Raw genomic sequence first — 16,841 nt, forward strand, 5'->3', positions numbered from 1 at the left:
ATTTAATAGAATTGTGCAGCTGACTGTATAAAATGCCTTAGAAAGATCCAAAAATATAGAGCATCAAGTACAACTTTTGTGAATTCTATTATGGCTAACTCCGTATTTTGACACTTTGGAAACCAAACTGTGATTCGCTTAAAAGATTGTATGTATTCAGGTAATTCATTAATCTGTCTTTCATGATTGCTTCTATTATATGCATATAAACATATAAGAATGTACAGTATCCTACTAATATAAAGATATACAATACCCTACACAATCGTATATTAAAATTGCACACACGACTTGGTTAATTGCACAAAAGATATTTTCATGGAATACTATATCTAAATAAATACACATAGTAGTTGTAACACTGCTGTTCAAAATACTAATTCAGATCATAGCAAACATTTGATAGAAAGTGCTGTTTGCTGCAATTTGACTCCAACTGAAAATAATTCCTGTCAGGCAGTGTATGTCTTAATCAAGTAACTTGTGAAGGAATGATATAGCTGAAACAAAATTTGTTCATGATAAATTATTTAATCACATAACAAATGATGTCACACAGTGCTTGACAAAAATTTGAGTGACACTGAACATAATCAGCTGTTGGCACTATCTCTTATACAAGTTACAATAAAGGAAATTTGAATACAAGTCTTGTTTAAAGTGGTAATTTCATAACTTACAACTGAAAGTTAAACGGTTTTCTTAAGAATAGTTACAAGATTCAGATTTATAGAACACTACAATCATTTTAGAATAATAAAGATGCTGAAATAGTACAGTTATTGTAGCCAAAACACAGAATATACTGTTTTAAAATAATGTTGGCTTAAGAAATTGAAATAACTTTTTAAATATAGATTGGATTTTATTGCTAACATTTTTCCTAGGTCTTTTCATGAAGCTGAACAGTAATAAAAATTAAGTTTCTCCATACAATTTTTATAAGTTTCAGTTGTGGTATTATTCATTTACATTCGTTGAGCATACTTTTGAATAGAGATTATATTTCATGACAATTTCATCATAATTCATTATAACTATTCTCAAAGTACAATTATTTATTCTCAAAGTAAAATTATTTCATTAATTTAGTCAATTAAAACATTATAACATGTGCTCATTAAGATTTGGTATATTGTGTATACATCACAAAGTGGTCTAGAATTATTCAGATTGCCAGGAAGCATGGTTTCTGCATTAAGAGCCAGCCTATTCTGTTACTTTACAGTTTTCATGATGATCTTATTTAAAAATGTTGGGCATGGTGCACCAAGAAGGAATTCACCAGACCACTAGGGCTTTTTTGCGCTGAAGCTAGTGACCCACCACTTCACATCAAATGATGACTCCTCATAGTACGTCAGGCCTATTAAACACTTATCCATGCTGTACACATCTCCATACCATGCCATTGTTCAGCCACCAATGGGAAGTCTGTTTCATACTTGATACCATGCAGCGAGGCCCTGTGGAGTTCAGGAAAAAGATAGGCTTCTGGATATGTACTTGAACACATTGTGCTTCCATGTTCTTCATCAATAATAGAATCATGAACTTCAACGCACCTTGCATAAATTTGCTGCCACTACTATGCACTGGTGACACCTTTTTTGTTTGTATAATAACCTATCATCAGCTGAGTATTCATCATGAACTGTTGACACTCTTGGTCAGCAGCCTGAACCTTTAGGCATCTGTCTGCAGGTATACCAGTACGTTCCACAGCGCTTGCCTTGCAACACAACCAGGCTGTTTTACCATGAGTCTTTCTGGGTGAATGTATGACATAAGAGTCAGTCTCACTTAACTGTAAAACCCACCAAGACAAGCAGCTTGATGGATCCTTAAAACCCAGAAGTCTGTTTTGTGCTGCATGCGCTCATGGTCACCTAAGCAGGTCAGATCAGAACTTTATTGCATCATGTGCTACTTGCTGATATAACAAGAGCTCCGCTGTGACACTGAGATCGTGCAGCAAAAAAAGTGTTGTGGTACTTCATGCTGTTGCTAAGCTGGGCAACTACAGACACCAAAGTACTGACACAGCAGAAAGATGAAGTGGCCACAGTGTGGGTGGCCTGATTACCTCACACCCAGGCCAATGTAATCTTATAACTTGAGGGAAAGTAACCAGTATTGTAGCAAAAGAAGCATGTTCCAGGCCTGTATAAATATTCCTCATTTTCAGTTAGAAGTATCTCAGACTGCTGGCATCCAGCTATGAGGAGGGATCAGTAACAGTCTTCAGTCTGTGGTCTACTCATTTACAAGTTCCTTGGGTCTACATGCCTTCTCCTGTGCACTTACACACTGCTCGTTGGGGCACTGCATTCATGGAGAGGCCAATGTTGAGGGCTTGGTGCTCTGCAGCCAGAAGACGTTTTTGTAGCCTCTAGTTCATGATTGAGGGCATCCAGCTGCTCATCAGCTCCCACTTGCATGATCAAACTACCTGCTGCCTACAGTGTTTCCATGGGCAAACTCCACTGCTGATGGCTACTCCTATTGTACACAGTCAATATCGCGATCATTCCTGTTCTGACTGCATATTTCTGAGACTGCTAGCAGCATAAGTGACACAGTTTGCAGGCTTTGGAGGTCATTGGCCACGTATGGTTTGTCAATACTGTTTCCTTGTAGCCTCATTTAGCCTCTAGCAGGCATCCATTCTCCATTCCACCACAGACCTAAGTCTTGGGGAGGTGGTTCGCCAACATCCTGACCTTGAGCTGCCCATCATCACCAACACCAACCATAATGGCTGGGCAGCCTGGTCGTTAATACGTGATAACATAAATTGTTTCTGGTAATCCCGAAAAGCAAGGTGAAGACCAATGGTCAATAAATCCTTTAATCACACAAAGGCTCCTTCCTGTTCTGGAGCCCATTGAGCTTCACCTCTATCTTCAGTAAATGTGTCAAGGGTCTTACTGTTTCTCCAATTTTTTGCAAAAAATTCCCTTAATAATTACATTTCCCAAGACAGGACTTCCTCTGTTCTAGTCTTTGGAAATTCCCACACAGCTTGTAGAATCTGAGAGTTGATTCACAGTCCCTCATGGCCAATGGTATGACCGAAATAGTGAACTTCTTTTAGCACAATATGACACTTTGCCAAACTCAGTGTTAGTTGTGCCACTCATAACTGAGTAAAGGTGACAAGTAACTGTACCACATGTCCTGGACGTCCTTAGAAAATACTGTAATATTGTCTAGGTATACCGTGCACTGTTTCACTTTTAAAAGACATAAAACACTGTCCAATTAACACTGGAATGTCATCATTGCATGATTCAGTCAGAATGGCAGTTGTAGGTGCTGATAATAGCTGAATTGGACTGTCAGTGCCACCTTAGGTTGATCCTATGGTGCTGCCAGTGCATGTCATGATAGCTCCACTTCTAATGAACGCTGACAGGCACTGTCCATCTTCCGTCAATGTCTTCTAAACAGTATAAACTGTAGCAAATAAAACACTGTACTTTATCCTGTTCTTCATTTTGCATCAAAGGCTCCACCATACACAAAGGATTAACTGGATGTCTGCTCCCATGACCACGCAGACTATCTTTCCCGTACCTTCTGATATTACAGGGGTCATTTCAAAAGTCCTTCACACTGCGCATATGAGACCATTACTTTGGCATTTTCTAATTGAAATTCATGTCAGCTGTGAGTGAGACTTTAAATGTGATGGTTGTATGTGTGTTTCCTGTTCTGCATGGCTATGTCATGAGTGATTCAGCTGAAACTTTGTCAAGTCAGATTACACACAGTGATTAGTGTTCCTGCATCAAAATCAAATCCCTGTGTAGAAAGAACCCCGTGGAAATTTACAAAGCTTTGAGAGAGGTGTGTGGGAACAGTGTAGTGGATCATAACACAGTATCATGATGGTCTGCTCAACCAAAGAAGTGGAAGGCCATCAACTCCAACAGACTACACCTCTCAGTTTATTGTTAATGACAATTTGAGAAAGGATTGACAGAAAGACCTGTGAGGAAACTGCATATGAGGCCACAATGTCCGTCACTTCAGTTTACAGAATCATAAATGAAAAGTTGAAGATGAGAAAATTTGCTGCCAGATGTGGGCATATGACTGGAGTAAAGAGCAGAAAGCAGCAAGCAAAATAATCACAGAAGAATTGCTTCCAAGTTAATGAACAAAAATAGAACAGTTCTTGAAAAGGATTGTTGCACCTGATGAAACCTGGATATGAGATTTTGAGCCATAACTGAAGTCTCAGTTGCCACAATGGAAAATATCCAACTCTCCATGTCCAAAAAAAAAATGTGCCACCAGCATTCAAAGTTGAAACTGATGATGATTTCTGATTATGACATCAATGGAGTCATAGCTACAAATAAGGGACGTCTGTAACAGATGCATTCTACAAGCTGTTTCTGAAAAATGTTTTGCACCCAAAAATTCCACAAAGAAGGCCTGGCATGATTTTCTGTTGGTTTCCTCATTTTGCACGATAATGCAAGACTGGATATTTCCCTATCTATGTTAATGCAAGCGGTATATTGCCCTACCAATGAGGATAACACTTGACAGATATGCATAGGAAATAATTCCCCACTCATCTTACAGTTCTGCTATGGGCGCACCAGAGTCTGCTTTGCTTCCCAAACTAAAGGAACAACTCAGTGAAAACATTTTGATACAGTTGATGAAGCTTCCAGTTAAATGATCCAAGTAATTAGACAGCTCAATAATGAAGGTGCCCTATCTAAATTCAGAAGTTGCCAAAACATTGGGAATCTGCCATAAGCAAGAATGAAGTTTATATTGATTGCCTATGAATATATTTTGTAAAGTTAATTACTTTCTTCAATTCTGTCATACAACAGTGCACAGAACTTTTGAAATGATCCACATATATCCCATGAGTTGTATCTAGTAGACTTTGTATGCAGTTTAATCAGCTTCCCTGTTATCTACCATATTTTATGTCCTATAAGATGCATTTTTTCTTTTTTTTTTTTCAAAAAAATTGCCTTCAATGTTCAGGTGCATTTTCTATTCGAAATTAATATAACAGTATCCAGTGTTTGACTTAAAATTCCCGCCAGTCTTAAAAATGGCCATATGTTTGTTGCCATTGGAAACCTATCTCTATCTGGCAACATTGGATTCAACTGGCAGCAGCTGTGCACTGATGTGACAAACATGAGTTGCGGGGATTCACAAGCTTGCTACCACTGTCTCCTGCCCACTATGCCCATCACAAACTCAGAACACTAACTAGCCTATGATGCATCATTGCAGTCTATAATGCCAGTGAAATGGAATTGAAAGATATTTGTGTTATCTGTCTCAGTACAACATATCTGTTAGTAGCTAGGTTCATAATGGAAAAAAAATAAAAGGTATTCTTATGATGCAGGCTATAAACTGAAAGTAATAGCATATTCAGAAAACCTTGGAATCAGAGCGTCTGAGTGGCATTTCAGCCCTCCACCAACAGTAAAAAAAAAAAACACGTGCATTTGGCAAGCTAGTAAAGAAGAACTGAAAAAAGTGAGGAAGACTAAATGTGCAAATAGAGGACTGAATACAAACTGGTCAGAACTAGAAGTTGATTTATTGAAATGGATTCAAGGATACTGTCAAAATGGCATTGGAACTGATACAGAAATTATTCACACACACACTCTTGTAAGTTAGTAGTACAGTGGAACTTAACAGACTTTAAGTGTAGGAATAGTTGGTGCCACAGGTTTATGAAGCATCATGGACTTAGCATGCAAACCAAAACCAAAATATCCCAGAAAATGTCACAAGAGTATGAAGGGAAAATATTATCTTTCCATTGCTTTATTATTTAACATTGAAAGAAACCAGTGTAACTAAGCCAAATAGCAAAAATGGATGAAACTTCTCTAACATTTGATGTGCTGAGTAAGAGAACTGCCATGAAAGGTGCTAAAACTGTAGTTATAAAAGCAAGTGGGCATGAAAAAATCACCACATTGTTGTCCTTTGATGTTGTGGTAATGGTACTAAACTTAATAAAAAGATCTTTTTCAAGCACAAAATAATGTAAAAACCTTCTGAAATACTGTCAGGTGTTGTTGTTCATGTACATGACAAGGAGTGGATGAAAAAGGCTAGTATGAAATTATGGATCAACAGAGCGTGGGAAAGAAGGAAAGGTGTTTTATCATAGAAGACTTCTCTTCTTCTGCTAGACCAGTTTTAGTAGTCATTTGAAAAATTCTGTGAAAGAGAAACTGATACTTGGAAATACAGAGCTTGCTGTTATACCTTACTTCACAATTGCAACCTCAATAAACATTTAAAGTTTATATGAAAGAGGAATGGAACAAATGAATGATAGATGAAACCCAACATAGATTCACACACCTAAAGTAAAACAAATGTGTCAGTCGATAAAACAGTCATGGTCTAGAATGAGAGAAGACATTATTGTAAAATATTTCAGGAAGTGTGGCATAAGTAATGCTCTTAATGACCGTGAAAACCATCTTATGTAGGAAGATGATGACGAAGAGGAAGAATAAGAAGAAGAAGAAGAAGAAAGTTCATATGGCAATTTGCAGTGATTTGAAAAGTCAGTTCAGTTTTATAAACTCAGACTTTTTTCATTCTGGCTTTGCAATCTAATAATAAAAACTGTAAAAATGTTATTTTTTATTTAAAAAAATAGCCAGCCAAACAATAATGTATCACTGAGTCTGCATGTGTGCTAGTATTCACTGGGAATGCTGAACAGTAGCTGCACTAATTCCTCCTTCATTTAACATTGGAATGCAAGATCTTGCCTGTGGGTCCCACTGACAAGTTTGGATATCCTCCTGCCAGCATTCTCATTCAGAGTGTCGAACCTGTTTACACTTCTTGCGTTGCAACTTCCTACAATAATGCTGAACAGGTCCAGCTGAACACATGTAGCACATAATCTGCTATTAAAAACTGCTTTCCTCTCTCTAGGCTTGGTTAATGCATCAATCTTGATCAAAGCTGACGCAATTGTAACAGCCTTGTTTAAAGTTTGTGCAAGCTCCTTGCTACTTTACACTGTGTCACCACAAACAAACTCCACAAAAACGCATGTAGGCCCCTTTGTACTGGCTCTTGTAAAATGGCCTTATTGGCATTGTCGTCAAATATCAATTCTACGTATTAGTGTTCAATTTGCCTTACTTTACCCACAAAACTGTTCACAGTCTCCCTCCCTCCCCCCCTCCTTTGTATCTGACTTAGTGAAAGTTGTTCCCAATGGTATCTAGTTATGTTCTTTCTTCTGTATTGCACCACTTGTCCTTAGCGCAAGTTCTGGGGCATTTTGCAACCTGTCACAATGCGCACACCTGATAATTTCCTTTGAGCAATATTTGAAAATTGCTCTTCATTCCAGTTCCCTAATTTTCTAGCTGTATGTGACTTTAAAAATAATTATTAAGAAAAAGAATCATTCCCAGGTTTACTCGAAAATGGAATCACAAATGAGGCTGTGCTTGCCTCTAGGACAGGTGGGGACATGTTAGGAATTGATTGTTCCCTTCTTTTCCACCCTAGCCTGTCTATCTCCTGAATTTATCCACATTATCAGTCCACATTTAAGATAACTGTTTCAGCCAGTGCTGAATTGTTTCCTGAGTTGACACTGTTTCATCTATTAGTACCAGACTCATACAACGTAACCCCCCCCCCCCCCCCCAAAAAAAAGGTCATCAATAACGTAACTATTTTCAACAGTCTGCCAATGATGGCGTAACTTTTCATTTCTGCAAGTGTACAAATCACATGCTTTTTAGGCAAAGAACTCACTGAACCATGTTCCGACCACATTTTCATCCAGAAAGGAAGTTCCTTGTAGGGTTTTTGATAGAGAGCAGAAAAGATGAAAACCTGAGGGTGCAAGATCAGGAGAGAAAGGTGGGTCTGAATGATTCCCGATGCAACAACTGTCCATTGTTTTTTTGTCAATTTAGCAAAATGTGAGTGGCCTTTATTGTTGAGTAGCATCAGTCCACACTGTTTTCCTGGTCATTGTTCTTGGATTGCAGCTGCAAGATGTCTTAGTTGTTGACAATAGATGTTAGCAGTGATGGTTACACCTTGAGGAAGCATTTTTTAGTACATCATGCTGTCACTGCTCCACCAAATGCATAACATTATCATTTGTGGATGCATGCAGATATTTGAACAGGGACTTGCTGCTTTGTATGGGCTCAACCATTCCTTTCTTTTCCTTATGTTAACATAAAGGCACAATTTCATCTCACCAGTAATGACACAGGATAGGAATAGTTGGTGTTGTCCATGAGTCAGTTGCTGACTATCATAGAACATGCGGTACCCATACACCCAATTTTTGAACCTTCCTCATTGCATGCAGATGTCACAAGATTGTGTAATAATCACAGTTCATCATATTTCCCTGTTCTCTAGTACACTGATGTGGATCATTGTGGTTTAGTGCAATTAAATGATTAAAACCAGCAGATCTTCCTTCATTTGGAGAGTCTCTAATGTCAAAACGATTCTCCTTAAAATGAGAAAACCATTTTTCTGCCATGCTCTGTCCAGTGGTATCATCCTCATACGTGGCACTAATGTTTCTGGCTGTCTCTGCTGCTGTCACCCCTCTATTGAATTCAAACACAAGAATATGTCGGAAATGTTCCAATTTCTCCACTTGGCACTCCATTTTCTAGCACTCACACCTCCATTCACTATCTCCAAATGACAATATGTAAACTCAGGTAGCAACTGTAAACTCAATTGATAAATAAACCCATGGCAACTGAAACATCAACGTGCGAAACAGAAATGATACGAACTTATGCACCAACCTAATAGAAACATTTTTAAATTGGTGTTAAATTATCCATTCTTGTCAAAAAAACACTGCCACTGTCATTGCCATCATTCCAACCTCCTACAGATCTTCTGTTATCGCTTGTAAAGAGACATAGGATAATGCAACCACTTGTATTGGGCATGGATAGGCTGTGAGTGAGTGATTCTCTGGTGGAGGTGGAAGATAGGTGTAGAAGATACAACCATCCAGTGTTGACAAATAATTTGTTGACTTCTATGTTCAACAAGTGTAACAGCTTCCACAAGAGATGGATGGCAATGTTCACTTGGTGCACGCAGGATGGGACAGGCTAGCAAGAATGTGCTGATTCAGCACTTTTATCAGTATTGCTTGGCAGAGACCTTGCCAATATTGCACCGTTCGGCTCAGTGCTGTGTCAGGGGGTGGCAACTCTGCCCTCATAACTGCAGCTGGAATGAGACAATATTCAGCCAAGCAACAGCCAGCTGCATTGCTCAGGGTCAAGCCATTGAGCAATGCTGGAGGGTGATATCTGGACCTGGTGGGCGTGGAAGCTCAGAGATGAGAGAACATTAGCTGTGCCTGTACCACCAGCTGGCTGCTTCTTCAAGATGGTGGCATCAAGGTCAAAACAACAGAAACAGCAGATGCCAAATTGAAGCCCAGCTTTGGCTATATGCTCTGCCTGGCCCAGTGGCCAAGGTGAGGCAAATCTCATAACATCTGAGTACACATATGTTGACCTGCCAAGTGCTGTCAAAAGTCTTGAAACTCCAGATATTGCCTCAGTACCCAGGTCGCAAGTGCAGAGATACTGATATGGTCTAACTGCTGCACTTGTGGGTGGAGGTAGGAGCGCAGACTTTGACAGAAGGCCCTGGCTTGTGCTCATGCCAATACATCTTGTGTATCAGTCCTTCTACTTTCTAATAGAGCTCAGTTTTATTCTAGCAAATATTAATGTTATCAATAGCAAGTCTCTAACTGTAGTATTAGGAGTGACCATTCAGTATTCCAAGAAGTCCTCCGAAGCAAGTTCCACATAACTAAAGATGGTGATTTGGCGGTAATGATTGTTTCAAGTGCACAAGAAGTCAGTGACCTATGCCAAAAAAATAAACAACCAAAGAAATTCAGTGCCAAAACTGAAACCCTTTTACAACAGAGGAGAGAAATGAAAATCCAAACCGATCGTGGCATGGTAGCGTATTCCGAATTGTGCAAGGCAGTGCAAAGAGAAATGAAAGCTGACATACAGAAAATCACTGAAGACACCTTGCGAGCAAGCTTGGAGAACAAGAAAAGTTTAAAGTCAGCCAAACGCAAACTCACAATCGGAAAAAAGCAGATTATCGCACTCGATGGAAATGACAGTCGAATCACTGAAAAGGAGGAGGTTTTGAAGTTCATCAGAGACTTTTATAGCAATTTTTGTAGCAATCCAAGGGAAAATTTGAATGTATCTAAATTAAATGATGTACCTAGTGTTCCAGATATACTCCCATGAGAAGTCAAGTGTGCTCTAGATACCATGAAAAAGGGAACAGTGCTGGGTGATGATGAGCTCAGTGTTGACATCCTCAAACTGGCAGGAGAGGTAACAATAAATCACTTGGCAAAAGTATTTACTTCCTGCCTCCACTATGCTTCAATCCCACTATTGTGGAACAAGGCTAAGATTATTATGATACACAAGAAAGGAAGTATTCACAATATTAAAAACTATCGTCCTATCAGCTTCTCTCAATTTTGTACAAAATTTTCACAAAGATCTTGTTAAACTGAATTAGTTCCACCCTAGACTCAGCCCAACCTATAGAACAAGCAGGATTCCGAAGCAATTTTAGCACTATTGACCACATTCTGACCGTTAGTGAAGTGATAAGCTAAGCGAATGAATACCAGCTGCCTCTCTGCATTCCCTCTGTTGACTTTGAAAAGGCATTTGACTCCGTTAGCCATGTAGCTCTCCTCCAAGCTTTGAGTGAGCAAGGACAGGGAGCAGCACATTGAAGTGCTCAGGAAAATCTATGAGAATTCTTCAGCTTATGTTAACATTGGCGAATGAACTCAAGAATTCCACATCATGAGAGATGTCAAGCAAGGCGATCCCATCTCCCAAAAACTGTATTGGAAATGGCTATGTCAAAGCTGAGCTGGAAAGGTAAGGGAATTAGAATTAATGGAAGAAGACTTACCAACTTGAGATTTGCTGATGATATTGCCTTACTTGCCAAAGACTTCGCAGAGCTCCAAAACTTAGTTACAGATCTTGCATTGGAATGTCAGCTGGTGGGCTTGAACATGAACTTTTCCAAAACAAAAGTAATGTCCAACAAATGGGTCCCAGCTGGAGATGTGAAAGTCAAGGACAGTCTGTTACAAGAGGTCAGTGAATATGTCTACCTTGGCCAGATTACAAATATGAAGGGAGACATAAGGCCAGAAATCTATTGACGCATCAAGCTTGGCTGGCAAGCATTTGGGAAGAATTCAACAGTATTCAGATCAAAAATGCCAGTAAATCTGAAGAATGCAGTATTTGATAAATGCATGCATCTTATGATGACGTATGGCTGCAAAACATGGACGCTGAACTCATTTAGAAAAGGGAAACTTAGGACAGCACAGAGAGTCATGGAGAGATCAATGCTGGGCTGTGCAAGAAAGGATAGGAAAAGGGCAGATGACATCTGGTCTGTGACGAAGGTTAAGGACTTCTTAGAGACAGTAGGTTCCGTGAAATGGCAGTGGGCTGGCCACGTCGCAAGAAGAAAAGATAACAGATGGATGAAGCTAGTACTGGAGTGGAGTCCGAGAGAGCACTGGAGGCCTAGAGGAAGACTAAGACCACCAGACAGATGGGACAAAGACATCAAGAAGATCGCTGGTAACACCTGGCTGGCAGAGAACTGCCCAAGACCATCCCACTTGGAGAAGACTGCTGAAAGCCTACCTGAATCCACGACTCAAAGAGGCCACATCATTTAATGATTAATTGAATTGGCTGATGATGATGATGATGATTCAGTATTTGCTAGTAGTAACAAGAGAACCAGGAATACCTATGTTGGTAAAAGCAGCAGCAAAGGACAGAAACTGTGGAGAATGGAATGTGTATAACAGTTAATTAGGGCATAGTAGGTATGCAGAAATGTAATACTGACACTCAAAAGAGGAACTGCTACATATCCTCAATCCATTTAATAGACTGAACTGTAAAAAATAGGTGTGTGTGTGTGTGTGTGTGTGTGTGTGTGTGTGTGTGTGTGTGTGTAAATGTAAATAGTGTTTTATTGTAAATTTCAGAACTAAAGTTGCAACATATCTGGAAGCACACATTTCACATTTGACCATTCATTAACCTAATAGAGCAACTTGCTCCAGTATTGGGGAAAAGGCTTGGAGATGCAGGACAAGAGTTACACACAGTTCTGCACCAGACGTAACTTGGGAGGGGAGGGACAGGGCCAACATTATGATGCTACAAGATCATAGTGACAGCTGAATACCTCTTAGTGATGAAATTTAATGTGGATTAAAATTTGAAATTGCTTATGTGGCTCAGACAGAAGCATGTGGTACCAAACATAAAAAATTAACCAGAATATTATGATTGCATGATGTCATTCGCACCTGTTGAAACAACTCACAGTAAATGAGATTTCTTGTCACCTCTGTAAAAGGAATCCTTCATATACTAACTTCAAGAAAATCTACAATATCAGTGGTAAGTCGTAAGTGAGTAACTTGGGTGCAGTGCCAAATCTGAAAGTATTGTGCTTCCTGCACCTTGATGAAAGATGATAATGATTGTAAAAGAAGGTGGCTCCAAGCTGTCAGTCCTCAAACTTATATGAAGAGACAACTGAAGAAATAAAAGTGTGTGAAGTCATTGAATTATAGTATTTAAACAAAGTGCTTATTGAAAAAGGAGAAGAAGCAGTTGTTTGAAATTCATCTCAGACTACTCCTGTTCCTCTCCCTTCTCCTCACCCTCACCCTCTTGATATCACACATTATCCTTATTGCTTCTCCTGTGCAACAGATGCTTGTTTCCTCAGTGAAGAGTTACTCCAGAATATGATGCCTTAAGGCATTTGTGAATGAAAACACAAAAAAGTAAGTCAACCTCTTGACATTTTCACCTCCAAAATCTGATGTTACCCATAATGCAAAACTCACAGTGTTTAGATGTTTAAGAAGATCTGTAACATGTGACTTTAAGTCATGTACTTATCAATTAAAAAAACCTGAGAATTTTGGATATCCTATTTCATTGATTGACTAACCATACTCTGTTTAAAATTACTTGAGAGTTGACGTCTATCACTTGGCACCAGAGTGTTACCACATTGGATACCACTCAGTTAAAGGTGACACGCAGACATGGCTGATCACTTCACAAGTAGTGAAATACTATTATTGCAACATGGAGAAATGTTCAATGCTGCTGCCATCAGGGGTGGCGGAAACATGAGGTGGTCTGTCCACAGCTGATTTTAAATGACCAACAACTGAACTGTGGCAGACAATGCATTTTGTAGTCCTGAATTTCCACTCGTGTCCTAGCCTAATCACAATCTGTTGTTGCAAAATATGTCCAAGAAAATGGTGGTCAGCAACCTGCAGCAGAACTATTAATCATGCTCTCTTTGCAAATGGCAGTTAAAGATGACCAGTACAACCAAACTCCAGACAAAAAAAAGTGCTAAAAGTGAACTGTAACATGTTGCTTTCGCCAAGCAAGCTGATGCAGATAGATTCCAAATGAAAAAAGAATGATAGGAAGAAAAATATAATAATTAAAAGATGTGACAAAAGATTAAAAATAAAAAAGTTACATGGAAACCGATTGATTGAATAATTGCAGTCATTTTGATAAAGATTTAAAAATAAAAAAATTCTTCACTTTGTGGCATTCAAAGCTATGACTTATGTTTCTCAACCCAAAGCTCCAACACTGCACTGCAGAAGATTTACAGAATATGTTGTTAGATTTACATATCTATATGATCAGCTCCAATGATCATTTGCTGCCTTCAAAAACCATAGTTTCATGCCATGCCATATGAAGTTAACATATAGTAAGTCAGTCCCTGTGATTATAATAACTGAATATGTGAAGCCAAATAGCATCTTGTGCAAAAGAATCCAATAGTCTTTGGCTAGTAATGTATACAAAATGTGTGTTATTTCATTGCCATCATTTAGTGGGTTTTGTTTTGGTTGTGTTTTTCAGCATTCTTCTGTAGCACCACATTTCGAAAACTTCTATTCTCTTCTTGTCCAAACTATTTATCGTCCACGTTTCATTTCCTTACATGGCTACACTCCATAGAAGTACTTTCAGAAACAACTTCCTAACACTTAAATCAATACTCAATGTTAACAAATTTCTCTTCTTCAGAAACGCTTTCCTTGCCATTGCCAGTTTACATGATGTGTAATGAAATGCTAAATTAAAGGCTGGACCCAGGATTTCTGATCCAAACACAACAAGAAAAAAAGCCAGATAAGTAATTGGAAGACCGCTTGTTTTGCCAGTTTGGCAGTGGTGAACAATTCAGTTCTGCCTTTGAGCACTATGATTGGAGGGAGACATCTCCCATATGTGAAGTGGCAACAATCAAGTAATTTTAATCAGACTGTAGCTAACTTACCCTGATTAGAATATAAACTGGGTGGAGATAATGCTGGTGACATTCTTTTGAGTTCAGGCTCAAAGCGTGTGTGATCTGCGTAGAGGATCACAAAAAATAGTTCATCGGTGGGTTTTTCATGTATATGTGAAGTGTGAGATATCAAAGATACTTTCGTCACATCTAATATTAAAGATAATTTGGCCAATGTAGTTCTTAAGTGCCTCACTTCTCACAGCAGCTGGAGAGTAGAAGATGATTGTACAGCGAAGACACTGATTTACGAATTATTCTTTACTTATTATTGAGGAATTCCCAATTTGATGTGGAGCCTATTTCCAAAATGTAATTATTTCTTTCTCTCTTTTGAATTAATTTTCATATTATTTGAAATTTAAATGTTTGGATTAATCATGTTTGTATTGCATCAGTTTGGCACACAGTATATATGTTGCTTATACCATTTTCACTTTTCAGTTATTTTAATCGGCAAGAGATTAATGTCGTTATGAAATATGTAGAAGCTCTGTTTGAAGAACGCCTGAGTGGCTACAAAGTTCAGGAAAGAGATATAGGGATTATAACACCATATAGGCTACAGGTAAACCTATAGTTGTTTGTTATTCAACTATGCAATGAGTGTCATTTTTATACTATCTTGAAACACATGTTATTATTATTACTTCTGCTAAAATTTGACCCTTTTAACAAAGGTTCACTTCTATAAAACTTAGTCCCATGTTTATTTTTACAAAAAAAGCTCTGGAATAGGTACAATCTTTGCATGTATATATAAGAAATTCGTTTTATGGCTTATATGTTGTATTAACTATGTGTGCTATAGGTACACAAATTTCGGGAGTTACTGCGAAAGAAGAATTGGCAAAGGACAACTGTTGGATCAGTTGAAGAATTTCAAGGACAGGAGAGGCTTATTATTATCATATCTACAGTACGATCTAGTGTAGAGCTGCTAGATGATGACTATAAGCATCATCTTGGGTTCCTGAAAAATCCAAAGGTTTGTTATTAATTGTATTTTTTTGGCATTTAGTAGCAGCCATTCACTTATAAACTAAAATATCATGACCACTGCCCAAGGCAAGATTGAATCCCATCTAGTGATCTTGTGTGCACATGAAATGGAAAGGAAAGTATATAAGCATAGCAGAGCAGAGACAAATGGGGAATCATTCTAGCAATGATATAGGCCACAAATGGAGAAATCCACTGACATAAGCAACTTTGATGAAAGGCAGATTGTTATGGCCTATCACCTAGGAGTAAGCATCTCAGAAACAGCAAAACTTTTTGACTGTCTGCTGTGTTATGAAAATCAATGGGTAGTGGGTGAAGGATGGCGAAACCATAAGGAGGCAGTGAGGTGTTGAACATGGAGGTCAGACGCTTGCCCACCTTGTAAAGCAGGATAGCAATATGTGGCAGATCTGACAACAGAGTACTGTGCTGCTGCAGGCACTAGTGTTGCGGACCACACCATTGAGTATGGGGCTCTGCAGCAGATTTCATGTAGAACCAATGAGATGATCAATTACGATTGCAGTAAGCATAAGATCATCAATATGTGCAGATACAAGTCCTATAGGTGAACCTGTGCTTGAAGCGTGCACCGCACAACAGACATAATGCTTGGGGGCAGTATTATGCTGTAGGTGACATGCATTGGGGCTTACATGTGGCCTATAATAAGAATTAAAGGCACCATGACAGCTGTAGTCTGTTGGTGTTGTTGTCTTCGGTCTGAAGACTCATTTGATGCAGATTTCCATGCTTGTCTGTTAAGTGCAGGCCTTCTCCTCTCTTAATAACTGCCGCAATCTACATCCATCTGAACCTAACTACTGTGTCAATTCCTCCATTCCTTGGTCTCTTTTAACAGTTTTCACCCCACACACTTCATACCATTACCAAATTGACTATTCCTTGATACCTCTGGATGCGTCCTATCAACAGATCCCTCTATCCGTCAAATTGTGTAACAAATTAATTTTTTTCAATGATTTGATTTAGTACCTCCTCGTACTTAATTGATCTACCCACCTAATATTTTAGCAACATCCTTTAGCACCACGTTTCAGGAGCTTCTCTTCTCCTCAAGTCTGAAATGCTTAACATTCATGTTTAACAGCTGTACAATGCTACACTCCAGAAAAGACATACTAACACTTATGTTGATATTAGATGTTAACAAATTCATCTTCTTTTTTAGAAAAGTTTTTTCTTGCTATTGTCAGTCTGCATTTTGTATCCTCTCTACTTCAGCCTTTATCAGTTATTTTATTGCCCAAATCACTAAACTAATTTACTAATTTAATGCTCTCTACATCATCTGATGTACTCCAGCTGCATTCCATTAC

The 16,841-nt window shown here is 38.6% G+C and overlaps 1 protein-coding gene across 1 annotated transcript in view; it reads left to right on the top strand.

Annotated features, from left to right (window-relative positions):
* LOC126282194 (putative helicase MOV-10) overlaps positions 1-16,841 on the top strand; it is a 461,728-nt gene that overhangs the window by 403,432 nt on the left and 41,455 nt on the right. The window contains exons 17-18 of the mRNA XM_049981723.1: positions 14,941-15,064; positions 15,308-15,484. Coding sequence (XP_049837680.1) covers positions 14,941-15,064; positions 15,308-15,484 — 301 coding nt within the window. The remainder of the gene's footprint in view (positions 1-14,940; positions 15,065-15,307; positions 15,485-16,841) is intronic.

Source organism: Schistocerca gregaria, chromosome 7 (genome assembly GCF_023897955.1).
Source record: "Schistocerca gregaria isolate iqSchGreg1 chromosome 7, iqSchGreg1.2, whole genome shotgun sequence".
In the NCBI taxonomy this organism is placed as follows: Eukaryota; Metazoa; Arthropoda; class Insecta; order Orthoptera; family Acrididae; genus Schistocerca; species Schistocerca gregaria.